Genomic DNA, 13,258 nt, shown 5'->3' with positions numbered 1-13,258 from the left:
GAATCTTTGCGAGTGTCTGGTCATAGAAACATAGAAGATGACGGCAGAAAAGGGCTACAGCCCATCAAGTCTGCCCACTCTGCTTACCCACCTCCTGTCTATGCTCTAATGATCCAATTTCCTTATCTTGACCCTCGTAGGGATCCCACATGGGTATCCCATTTATTCTTAAAGTCTGGCACACTGTCTGCCTCGATCACCTGCACTGGAAGCTTGTTCCAATGATCAACCACTCTCTCTGTGAAGAAATACTTTCTGATGTCGCCATGAAATTTTCCGCCCCTGAGTTTGAGCGGGTGCCCTCTTGTGGCCGAGGGTCCCTTGAGAAAGAAAATATCATCTTTCACTTTGATACGTCCCATGAGGTACTTAAATGTTTCGATCATGTCTCCCCTCTCCCTACATTCCTCGAGAGTGTAGAGCTGCAATTTGTTCAGTCTCTCTTCGTACAAGAGACCCTTGAACCCTGAGATCATCCTGGTGGCCATCCGCTGAACCGATTCAATTCTGCGCACATCTTTACTGTAATGTGGCCTCCAGAATTGCACACAGTACTCCAGATGAGGTCTCACCATGGCCCTGTACAATGGCATTATGACTTCAGTGAAAGATAGTCACTCTGGTTCCATCAATAGATTTTCCCCTGTCACTTCCAGTTCCCGGCAGAGTCAATTATTTACAGTTTCTTCAGCAGAGAAGGCAGACACTTTGGTTTCATCAGAGACTTCACCCTGTCACTTCCATCTCACTTTATGTTGAACTATTTATAGTGTCTTGTCAGTTCTCTCCCAAATCTCTCTGGGAGTCGCCCTCGATCTAGGGCTTTGGCAGGAGAGAGGAACAACCAAAAACCAGGATCACACACTCTCCTCCTCTTTTTTTTTTTTGTTTAAATCTATTTTATTCATTTTCACATCAAAGATCACAAAGAACACTTTGATACATGTAACTAAATACATTCAAGAAATTATTATCAAATCATAAATTCCAGTACAATGATTATAGTCCACATTAAAGGAGAGTGAAACCATACACAATCAAGGGTAGTTGAATTAAAGAAAACTAAACTCGATCATATTTGCATATGCCACAAATGTACAGGATTCTTTGGTTAATTACATTAGGTCCTAAGTGGTTGAAATTACAGAGGGGTCAGGAGCCTTAATGGCAGCCTTACCTTCCAAAAAAAATTGCAGTTGTTCTGGATCATAAAAAATATACTTATTTGTTTGATAGGAAATACAACATTTACAAGGAAACCTAAGTTGAAAGGTAGCTCCCAAAGCCAAAACTGACTGACGGAATGTCAGAAATTTTTTCCGTCTAAGCTGCGTCCACTTTGAAACATCAGGAAAAATTGAAAATTCAACATTTTCAGTTCTATAATAGAGGCGGAGAAGAGCTTCTTTATCTTGTAAGAAAACAAAAGTTACTAACAAAGTGGCTCTCGCTGAAATCTCAATCCGTGAAGATTCTAACATCCCAGTGAGGTCTAATTCTCCAGGATGAACAATTGACTTGTCCTTATCCTCTTCAACTATATATAGATAATATAATTTTTGCAATGGTGGCATATTTGTCTCTGGAAATTTTAAAACTGAAGTCAAAAAAGAATGAAAAAGTTATCTCGGTGATAATATTCTAGATACAGGAAAATTTAAAAGTCTCAGGTTTAAATTTCTATTTGCATTTTCTAAGTTTTCAATTTTCCTGATCATTAAGTTTTTTTCTTTCATTTGAGAATTTGATACAAGTTTTATTTCAGAGACTGTCTTCAATATTATCCATTCTAGTTGCTTGTTGTTGAATTTTCCCTTCACAATTTTTAATTTGAATTGCAGTTTGTTGAGTTGAGGAAATAAATTGGGAGCATACCTGGTGAAGGCTCTCCATGGCTCCCCACAACGCCTCCATATCCACCACTTTAGGCTTGATCAGGGGTTTCAGAGGTTGAAGTGGAGAAGGGACTCCATTTCCCACACTCGTTGCTCCCTGAATGCCTCCTCCTCCCTCTGCCGTTTGCTGGTGACCCGGCATAGCTTGAATTACCTCCGGGGTCAAAGGCAGCATCATCGGTTCCAGCGGGGATTCACTCCCCGACATCTCCCGTTGATCCGCGGAACTGCCCGACATCGTCCCGGGACGGGGAGGGATCGCAGGACCCAGCGGGCTCAGTGAGAAGTCACTGTCCAGTTCCGAGGTCTGCCCCCCTCGGAGCACGGATTCGCCCAAACCAAAGGGAACAGCAAAAGCTGTTATTGCTGTCTGGCGTGTCACCGATGAGGCCGAGGATGCCGGGAGATTGCTCCTCTGTTTCCCCCTGCGCTTCGGCATTCCTTCAAGCAAAAACGGTAAGTCAATCTCGGGGAAAAAAGCTTAGAACGCCGCTGGAAGGGGAGCCTCTCACGACACGTCTGTCCCTGACGCCATCTTCACTCTCCTCCTTTTTTATAACCTCCCCCTTCCTCCTAGGAAAAGGGATCTCTAGCTCCTCCCACAATGCTTTTCTAGCCACAGTAAAATTCAGTGACCACCTGAAAAATCCTCCACCGCTACTTTTACAGCAGAGGCATTTTTCAGGGGTGGTCATTTAAGTCTTTCAGATAAAGATGAAGCTACTAATTAGCCATAAAACTACAGCTGTTATTAAAGCAAGATCTAAGAACGCCCTCATTTATGTAATAACAGTTCTTCAGGGACAAGCAGGCATAATATTCTCACATGGGTGATGTCATCCATGGAAACCGGTATGGATATTATCAAGTATACTGTCACTTTAAATCTTTAGGTAGTGCCCATATGGCATTCATGTAGGTGCCTTCTTGCCCAATGTCAGCACATGGGACCATCAGTTCTCTGTTTTCCATGAAGCTGAGCAGCTCTCAGTGTGTCAAACTTTTCAAGTTTTTTTTTTTGTGCATTCCTGGAATTATTTTCTTTTTGTTTGCTTCATTATTCTTCATTCTTCAGTACTTCTACTGAGTTTAATCAATTTCTGTCAATTGAAATTTTGGCCTTTGGACCACTTCAAAAGCCTTTTCCTCTCATGGAGCATCAACGTTTTTCAGTATACTTTTCACTGATGCGCCCCAGATCATTGAGCCTTTTGACTTCAATCAGCCATTTTTCCCTCCATGTCAAAAAAGATACCAAGTGTATTCAGTGTAATCAGACAATTTCCTGCTCTGACCTCCTTAACTGGTGCATTCCCGGTATGGGTCCTGAATGTTAGTACATTTGTTGTGATCTCTGTCTATGTAAGCAAAAGAGATCATTTAAAGCCCAAAAGATCCAGTGTGAAAAACATTTTGCTTATCATTGACATCTACTATAGTAGGGGATTCAAGTCCCGATGCTCAACCGGCATCAATATCGATACCACATGCATCAGCACTGTGTAGGGAGCGTCGACCATCGGGTTCTCTTCAAAGATGAGATTCAACATAATCTTTGTTTATGCTTCTTAGCTTTCTTACATGAAGCATCCCTTGATGCATGAAGTATGGACATTCTTCCCTTCTAGGTTCAGCACAGCTTCTTCCCAGACATCTGATTCCTTGACGCATAGTAAGCATTGACACACAATGAATCACTCTCCATCACTGTAGACCACATCTTCTCTTTATATATCATCAAGGTTTCCCATGCCCAGACAACTAGCACTGCAGACTACCTCCACACCGATGCATCTTCCAGTGCAGACACTGACTCTCCAGGAGATCGGCCTATGCTCAAAACAAGAGTTCTTGGAGATACTGCAGATGCATTCTTCATAGGCTTTTTAAGGTGTTCATTCTTGCTTCATCCAAGGCTGAGGATAAGTTGAAGCATCGATTGAGGATGAAGTTACGCACCCCTGCTTGACGGCGAACATCAGGGTCAGCACAAGACCCATTCCATTCATGCATTGGCAGAGAAGTTATCTTCCAAGTTACAGTATCAATCCCTGCCTCGACACGCCTCTTGACGGCACACCCCCTGATTCACCTAGGAAGGAGTATTTTGAGGAGTTTGACATATCTCCAAACACTCAGACAAGGATCTGCCAGATATCTGCAGAAAAGTGGCAGCCTTCTGATCCTTCTCCTTAAAGGTGAAAGTCTCCCCCAGAAAGCATATCTTTTACTGACTTTGTAAGACAAATGGGTCAAACTCTACCCATTAAAATGGAGACAGAACAACCATGTTCTGAACTTTTTGAGTTCCTTTTCTGAGTTACCTCTAAATGACTATAATCAAAGTCCCTTAACATAAAATCATGAGAGATACCCTATTTAAAAACTGGGAGTACAGGTAGCTCCTAAAAAAAATTGACACAATGTATAGCAGTAGTCTCAAACTCAAACCCTTTGCAGGGCCACATTTTGGATTGGTAGGTACTTGGAGGGCCTCAGAAAATAATAGTTAATGTCTTATTAAAGACATGACAATTTTGTATGAAGTAAAACTCTTTATAGTTTATAAATCTTCCCCCTTCTTTGCAGCGTCCTCCAGCTTCCCCCCTGACCTCCCGGTCTTAGTTTCAGCTAATTACCGCAGCCTGCAGAGAGGATCGCCAGTGCTGTAGCATTCCTTGCAGGCTGCCATCGGCCTCTGCAGCACATTCCCTCTGCCACGGTCCCGCCTCTCCTCTGACGTCAGGGGCAGGATCACAGCAAAGGGAACGTGCTGCTGAGGACGATAGCAGCCTGCAAGGATCGCCACAGCACCGGCAATCCTCTCTGTAGGCTGCGGTAATTATCTGAAGGTGAGAGCGGGAGTCCAGGGGGAAGCTGGAGGACACTGCAAACAGCGGGCAGCACTAGTACAGACCGCGGGCCGCAAAATAGTACCTGGCGGGCTGCATGTGGCCCCTGGGCTGCGAGTTTGAGACCACTGATGAATAGGATTCAAAAGTGTCCAGGTTTTGAGAGAATGCATCTTCAACATCATTCTCTCATTGTAGAATCTGCTTAAAAACATTCAAGCAGGTCCAGGTCTTTTGTGTCTGCTCCTCTACACTACTCAGTACTGGCCAATGTTTTCGGTGCCATTTATAGAATCAGGCCTGTAATGTGTGCTGAGCTAGTATTTTGTAAAGGTCATTCTGTGCGGCGCACCCTTTACAGAATTCTAGCTTAGCACTCATCATTTTGGCACCATTTACAGAATTGTGCCCAAAGGCAAACAATCCTTTGTGAGATTTATGGCATTCAAGAAATCAGATGAACAAATCACCATCCTTTGAACTGTCTTTTCCCCACTTTGGCTCTAGCAATCTTGCATAGTTTATTTATTTATTCAATTTTCTATATCGTTCTCTCAAGGGAGCTTAGAACAGTTTACATGATTTTATTCAGGTACTCAAGCATTTCTCCCTGTCTGTCCCGGTGGGCTCACAAACTATCTAATGTACCTGGGCAATGGGGGGGGATTAAGTGTCTTGCCCAGGGTCACAAGAAGCAGCGTGGGTTTGAACCCACAACCCCAGGGTGCTGAGGCTGTAGCTTTAACCACTATGCCACACACTTCTTTTTCTCTCTGTGCCTATGAGATTTACTTCTATTTTTATCTTGCACTTACCCCCTCTTTTACAAAGCTGTGCTAGCAACTGCCACTGCAGTAACTGCCCCAAAGCCCATAAAGGGCTTCAGGGCTTTTGCCGCATGGAAGCCGCTAACACAGCTTTGTAAAAGAGGGGAATAGCAATATTTTATTCCTATTGCTTTTATTTGAAGCTATCAATGTAGTCATGATATCAGTTGCTAAGTAGAGGATGTTGGGTGCTTTCCATAGTGTTCTGTGCTATCCCCTTCTACTCAGCTTACTCCTCATTAAAATGGACCCTTAAGCATTTTCATATTATTTGTAACTATAATAGGGCAAATATATCTCTTTTTTTTTTTTTTTCCCCCCAACTCTGCTGCATTTTGGCCAGTATATGCCAAAAAAAAGCACTGATTGTTGTTCTTTAATCATTCAAATTTTTAATGATCATCACCAACATTTTCCCATATATTGAAAACATGACTGTAAAGTAGCATTTTATGGTCTCTGTCTTTTAGGGTTTTTAAATTTACATCATAAGATTAATCACGGTTGCAATATTGAATGGCTGTAATGCACAAAACCTGTAAAAATTAATCCAGAAAAAGCATTTCAAATGACATGACACTTGATAAAACTTGTATCTCATACTCATTATACCACAATTATGGCAACAGAAGTAATGATTTAATCTTTCTGCCTCTATTTTGTTCAATAGCTAATGTCCTTAAGGAAGAAAGAAAAAAATCAAAATTATGTTCTCTTTTATCTCATTAGTTAATCACATGAAAGTCACCCCTATGGATGTAGCTACAGCATCCCTGCTGAACGTCTTCAATGGGAATGAATGTGGAGCAGAGGGTTCATGGCTGGTTGGCGTAGAGCAAGATGTTACTCATACCAATGGCTGTGTAGCTCTAGGAATCAAGCTCCCTCATACAGAATATGAACTTTTCAAGATGGAGCAGGATGCCCGGGGTAGATATTTGTTGTACAATGGCCAGAGGCCAAGTGATGGATCTAGCCCTGACAGGCCAGAGAAGAGAGCCACATCTTACCAGATGCCTCTTGTTCAGTGTGCTTCATCTGCACTGAGATCAGAAGGACCACTGGAAGAAAGCGCTCAAGTCCGGTATAAGAATACTGCAGAAAAACAGCACTCTAGTCTTTTTCTTCTCACCCTGTTCCTGGTGTCTATCTGTACTGTTTCAAATTTAAAAATTCTCAGCTAAAGAAAGAAAAAAAGGAAATGATTTAGGGACTTGTAAAAAAAAAAAAAAAAAAGTACTGGGCTACTGCGTGATGGGAGTGCTTTCTCTGGAAGAAAGAACATTTGTTTACTTGATGCACTTGAACGCCTGAGAACTTTTGCCCTTTTTGTCATTTCTCTTCCTCCCTCCTCCCTTTTCCGATCCCTCTTTAAATGAAAGAGGCCTGTTTGATGTTTCTGCTTTGAACTTCCTCCAGTCTGATCTCAGCCTGACATGACTGCACAACAGTAATTGCACTTTAGGATAGCAGACAGTTTTTTTTTTTTTGTTGTTTATAGTGTTGGAACAAAGTTTAGTTAAAAGAAAGATCAATTACATTTTTTTGTCTGTGCCATTTTGCTGTTGTGATCTTCCCTGCTATCTCCAGTCCTCACCTCAACCCAAGCTTAGTTTTTAATCAGTGTTGAATGATCAGGAATTTGTTTTGTACAGTATTGTTTAATACTGTGACCTTGACAATTTTCTTATATTAAAGTGTTGTAGATATGTATATATGAAAGACAAGGATTTATCTAAAACATAATCTTACAAGTTGCAAGCCAAAGAAAAAATACCACCAGTTATTTTTATGAATTAAAAGTTTCTTTAAATTAAAAAAAGTACTGTAATTTAAAATATTTTTACATTGATGTTTTTAACTTACAAAGATATGGTGGAATCTGAGCAGCAATTGTTCCAATTACAAGGAAATTTAACAATTTTTGTCTAATATATGAACATTCAGAAACTGAAAGTTGCATAGGGTATGAAAGGGTTTTTCCACTGCACAAAGCTTTTTTTTTATACCAGAAATTGCATTTTAAGAACAAAGGATCTACAGTTTAAACATCCTTTCCTAAAACCACAAAATAATCTGTTCAGAAAACTTCACATCTACACAGCGAGGAAGGGTTCTAGTGACAAAATTCAGCATTTAAAATCAATGCATTTTAAACCAATATAACTCAAAACTAGTACTTAAATCTTTGGTCTTTTATGGCAGCAACAGCCTACAGGGTGGAGCTCAGCCTAATGGTAATACAAGATATCTAGACAAATTATTTTTAAAAATGTTAGCATGTACTGTTTAATACAGATTATTCATTGAAAGTTCAATAACAGTTAACGGCCAGATGTGGGCTTTTCTCATTTTGTTTCTGAGTCACTAAACATTTTCCCAATAGATACAAAATCAAAGAACCATCGTACAGGCCTTTACTCCCGGATTCTATATAGGTCACACATATTTTGGCATGTAGGGCAGATGTGCACACAAATTAATTAACACTGCTAGTTCCAATTAACTCCAATAATTGATTCATTTGGACTTATGTATGAACCTGCCTATATGCTATTCTATAATGCTGTGTATTCAAAATGTCTCATGTGCAACCCAAATGGGGGCATGGACACAGGAGGGGAATAGGCAGATAAGGGGCATTCTAAAACTATAGGTCAGTGTTATAAGCGCACTGTTGCTTGCCCAACTTGCACACCAGGTCTCAGTAGGCATAAATCCTCACATCCTCCAAACGTTTGCACAGGAAGCCTCACTAAGCACTATTCTATAAAAGGCACTAAGTTTGGAATAATTTTTATAGAATAGCACTTGGTGCAGGTTTTTCCTGCTGCCTAATTTGAGTGTCATTTGTTGAATCTTGCCCTTAACATCTACAGAGCAAATGTTAATGACCTAGGCCCTTAACTTATAAACTACAAAATCAGAACTAAGTCTTATTTGCTAGAGTCATAAAACTGGAAAAGCTCTGTATCCTGAATCATACTGAATTATCATTAATGTTTTGGAAACATAAAATTGGTTTATTCAGATGATGGCGAGAATTATTCACATAGCTGTCTTTTTACCAAAAATATAGTGATGGTTCACCCATGAACACAACTTCACTCAACCAAAATCTGCTGGCGTAAAATAGTTAAATGGCAACCTTGATGGAAACTCATAAAAATGATGAGAATATGCTGCATATTTTTTTTATAGTGAAGAAAGCCTTATTAAAGGATTGCTTCTCCTGTGCTCATGTAGTAACTTGTATTTATGTTTAATATTGGTAAACATCTGTTATCTGTCACATTTTGGTCTAGAGATCATAGAAGAAGCCATCTTATCACTCCATTTATTTGTATTTATTGTTGCAATTTTTATTCTGCCTCATTGAAGCGAATTTCATCCAACATATGCAAATAACATTAAATATAAAACCTGCATTAACAAAAAAACAAACAAAAAACAACCAACATACGTACATGTAAGTGACATAGTGCACTTCAGATTTTAGGTGGGGTATAAGTCTGTTAAATAAATTAATACATATGCGTAGAGAATGTGCATGTCTCTCACTTGTGTACAAAACTTATAAAACACTGAAATTTATTTGGCTGGGTGACCAAACAGATCAAGGGAGAGTGCTAGTTGTGGTGTATATATATTTTACCAAAGCCCTTGGCAAAGTTCCAAATTAAACTGAGCATTAGAGAATGGCATGGGGACAAATTTTTCCCCATCCCCATGGGAACTCATTTTCCCGTCCTGTCCCTGCCCCATTCCTGTAAGATCTGTCCTCATCTGCACAAGGCTCTAACACTTTAAAATCATAAGTGCACTTGAGGCTTCTGCAGTTAAGACAGAGCTTAAAGGAATGGGGCAGGGACAGCAACAATTTACAGGGATGGAACGGAAAAATTGAGTTCCTGCAGGGACGGGGATAAATTTGTCCCTGTGTCATTCTCTACTGAGCATCCACAGTATGGGCCCTAAAGTGATCAACAAGCTTAGAAACTGATGAGCAGAAAACAATGAAAGGAGCTTATTCTGAGGAAAAACAACATTTGAGCAAAGTGCATCCCTTAATACACTAGGCACAGGCCTTAGGCCCCTCCCAGTGCATTCCAGGATGCACCAGGAAAGGGAAGGCCCACCATTTTGAAGAGGCAAGCCTGCCAGCTAAAGGAAATAGGCATCCCTCTAGCTATCCTTCAATTCCAAGGTATGGGGAGAGGGGCAGGAGACTGTCAGGGGTGTTAGAGGACACCAGCAGCAAAAGGGAGTGGGCATCCCCTTCTGCCATCTTTCAATTTAAAGGTACAGGGGTGCAGCAGTTTGTTGGGGAGCTGAGACCACCTATGGTGACTGCATTCATCGCAGGAGGGAGTGAGCATGCCTCCTGCCGTCCTTCAATTTAAAGGTGTGGGGAATATTGGTGGCAGGAGGGAATGAGCATCCCTCCTGCCAAACTAGGGGCATCATATTGGCCCTGAGGGGGGGGATTGAAGGGAGGGAGGAATCAGGGGTCTTTTTTTTCTTAATTTGCCGGGGGGGGGGGTGTTCTGAACTGTCAAGCCTTACTTTACTGTCAGTGCCTGAGCCAATCAATGCTCGGGCACTTACTGGAAAGTAAGACTATCACAGCTCAGACCCTGCCAGAAAATTTTGCTCATAAATATAGTTCAATGAGGTTTGAGAATCACTTTGCGATGATAGAGAATCACCTGGAGTGGTCGTTTACATTTTAATGAGCACATTTTACTACCATTTTAATATTAAAGACCTTGTTATACTACATTTGCATGGCAGAGTTCGAGTCTTCTAGGACAGTGTTTTTCAACCTTTTTACACCTATGGACCGGCAGAAATAAAATAATTATTCTGTGGACCGGCAGTTGAAGAACACTGGGCTAAGTCGTGGGCCAGACCCGGCCCATCTCTACCCAATCTCCACCCCAGACCCTGCCCCCATAATAATACTAATTGCACCTTGCACGTCCCGTGCCTCATCTGGAAGCCTTCCCTCTGACGTTGCAACGTCGGAGAGAAGGCTTCCAGTTCAGGCGCAGGATGCCCGTAGGAGCCACTGCCCATGGCTTTGTGCACTGAATCAGTTAGGAAGAGGGAGCTGGCTCAAAGATAATGCCGCATCAATCGCACCGTGGACCGGCGGTTGAAGAACACTGTTTTGGGCCTGACGCACGTGCTGGCCCTGTGGACCGGCAAGACATTTCTGTGGACCGGCACTGGTCCATGGACCGGTGGTTGAAGAACACTTTTCTAGGAAGCTCAGAAAAAGCATACTTACCGTAACAGGTGTTATCCAGGGACAGCAGGCAGATATTCTCACATGTGGGATGATGTCATTCACAGAGCCCTGATACAGACAGTATTAGAAGTGTACTGTCACTTTAAGTTTTAAGAAATTTAACGACTGACCGCACTTGCACAAGTGCCTTCCCACCCGACGTATACTCGCTGTACCTCAGTTCCATAAGCAAGCTAAGAAGCCGACCAGGGGAGGCGGGTGGGTTATGAAAATATCTGCCTGCTTGTCCTGGATAACACCTGTTATGGTAAGTAACTGTGCTTTATCCCAGGACAAGCAGGCAGCAGATTCTCACATGTGGGACTCCCTAGCTTACTAGAATGGGATGGAGGGAGTGTTGGCCAGTAAGAGAATAAATTTTATAAAACTGCTTAGCTGAAGTGACCATCCCATCTGGAAAGGATTCCAGACTATAGAAAGAGGTGAACCTGTGAACTGAGGACCAAGTAGCTGTCTTACAGATTTCATCTATGGAAGTGGAATGCAAGAAAGCAACTAAAGCTGCCATAGCTCAGACCTTATGCTGTTACACGATCCCCGAGCTGTAGCCCAGCCTGAGCATAGGAGAAGGCAATAAAGGCTGCCAACCATGTGGAACTAGTGCTCTTGGTTACAGACCGACCCAAACTGTGAGGATCCAAGAAGAGGAACAGTTGAGGAGATGTTGTATGTGGCTTAGTCCGTTGAAAATGGTAAGCCATTTACAGTCTTAAGGCAGGGGTAGGGAACTCCGGTCCTCGAGAGCCATATTCCATTTGGGTTTTCAGGATTTCCCCAATGAATATGCATGAGATCTATTTGCATGCACTGCTTTCAATGCATATTCATTGGGGAAATCCTGAAAACCTGACTGGAATACGGCTCTTGAGGCCCGGAGTTCCCTACCCCTGGTCTACGTTAGGAAGAGTTGTTTCACCAGGGTGAGAATGAGGCTTGGGAAGAAAATGGAAGCACAAATATTGATTCAAATGAAATTCCATAACTATATTTGATAGGAATTCAGGATGGGAGCAGAGAACTACCTTATCCTGGTGAAAAGTTTAAAAGGTGGGTCCGACACCAACGTGTGAAGCTCACAAGTGATGAGGATTAAAAAGTATCACTATCAAAGTAAGATAGGCAAGATGAGAAGACAACATTATTGACTGAAATGGAGGCTTCATCAGTTTGGTGAGAAAAACAGTAAGACTCCAAACCACTGGAAGTGGTTTGAGAGATGGTTAGATATTGAAAATCCTTTCCTAACCCTGGGAACATAAGGATGAGCAGTCATCAAATTATTGTTGACTGGCAAGTAGAAAGCTCTAATGGTACTAAGGTGAACTCTGACTGAAGAGATTTTAAGACCTGAAGTGGAGAAGTAAATCCAACATTAAATATATGGAGGAGGATGAAGCATCCTGATGATGAAAGTTACACCACGATGAAAACAGTGTCCCCATCTGTTAATAGTCTTGTAATGTAGATGGTGTACTGGATGTATCCAACATGATTTTGACAGGATCCAAAGATCAGCAATTGCTGAGGCTGTCCCAGGAGGTATCAAGTTGTCAAGTACAATGACTGCAGATTGGGAAACCCAGTAGAAAGGATCTACCTCTAGATCAGGGATCTCAAAGTCCCTCCTTGAGGGCCGCAATCCAGTCGGGTTTTCAGGATTTCCCCAATGAATATGCATTGAAAGCAGTGCATGCACAGAGATCTCATGCATATTCATTGGGGAAATCCTGAAAACCCGACTGGATTGCGGCCCTCAAGGAGGGACTTTGAGACCCCTGCTCTAGATGATGAAGAAAGGATTGTCTGGAACCAAAGTGAGGCAGTGCACAAATAAATTTATCTGAGGAATTCCCCAGAAGAGAGAACCCCCGACATCAGGTTGCAAAAATAAGCATCCACTAATGTGGTGAAGAAATCTTCTTAGCATGTCACCAAAATATTCTACATTCCTTGAATATAGAGAGCTTTTTGTAATATGTTTGGAGCAACTGCTCAGGTTCAATCCTTTTGGTGTCTTGAAAAAGACTCAGAGACCCCGTACTTTCTCCTTAGTGTATAGAAAAGGGAACTTGAAGGGAAGATACTGTAGTGAAAAAACTGCAGAGTAGCGAACATCATTCCGAGTTCCAAGGGGTGCCAGTGGAACTTCTGCTGCTGAGTAGAGCTGCTGTGGACAGGTATGAAGAGTATAGCCTCCACTAAACTTTGACAAAGCAATAAAAATAAAGCAAGAGCTGGAGATTAGTGAGACGTCAGGAACCACTAAGGTGTTCTACAAGGAAGAGAATAACATGGATTGTAGACGCCATGTGAAGTAATAGTAATATCCTTCTATTGGTTATATGGACAGAAGGTAAAAGACTTGATTGC

General features: G+C 41.8%; 1 protein-coding gene across 1 annotated transcript in view; it reads left to right on the top strand.

The window, feature by feature from the left end:
• Positions 1–9,049, top strand: part of APCDD1 (APC down-regulated 1) — a 91,331-nt gene extending 82,282 nt beyond the window's left edge. The window contains exon 5 of the mRNA XM_033934211.1: positions 6,304–9,049. Within this exon, the coding sequence (XP_033790102.1) occupies positions 6,304–6,758 (455 nt within the window). The 3' untranslated portion in view covers positions 6,759–9,049. The remainder of the gene's footprint in view (positions 1–6,303) is intronic.
• Positions 9,050–13,258: the final 4,209 nt, after the last annotated feature.

This window comes from Geotrypetes seraphini, chromosome 2, assembly GCF_902459505.1.
Source record: "Geotrypetes seraphini chromosome 2, aGeoSer1.1, whole genome shotgun sequence".
Taxonomy (NCBI): domain Eukaryota; kingdom Metazoa; phylum Chordata; class Amphibia; order Gymnophiona; family Dermophiidae; genus Geotrypetes; species Geotrypetes seraphini.
This window is presented reverse-complemented; position numbering and strand designations above follow the sequence as displayed.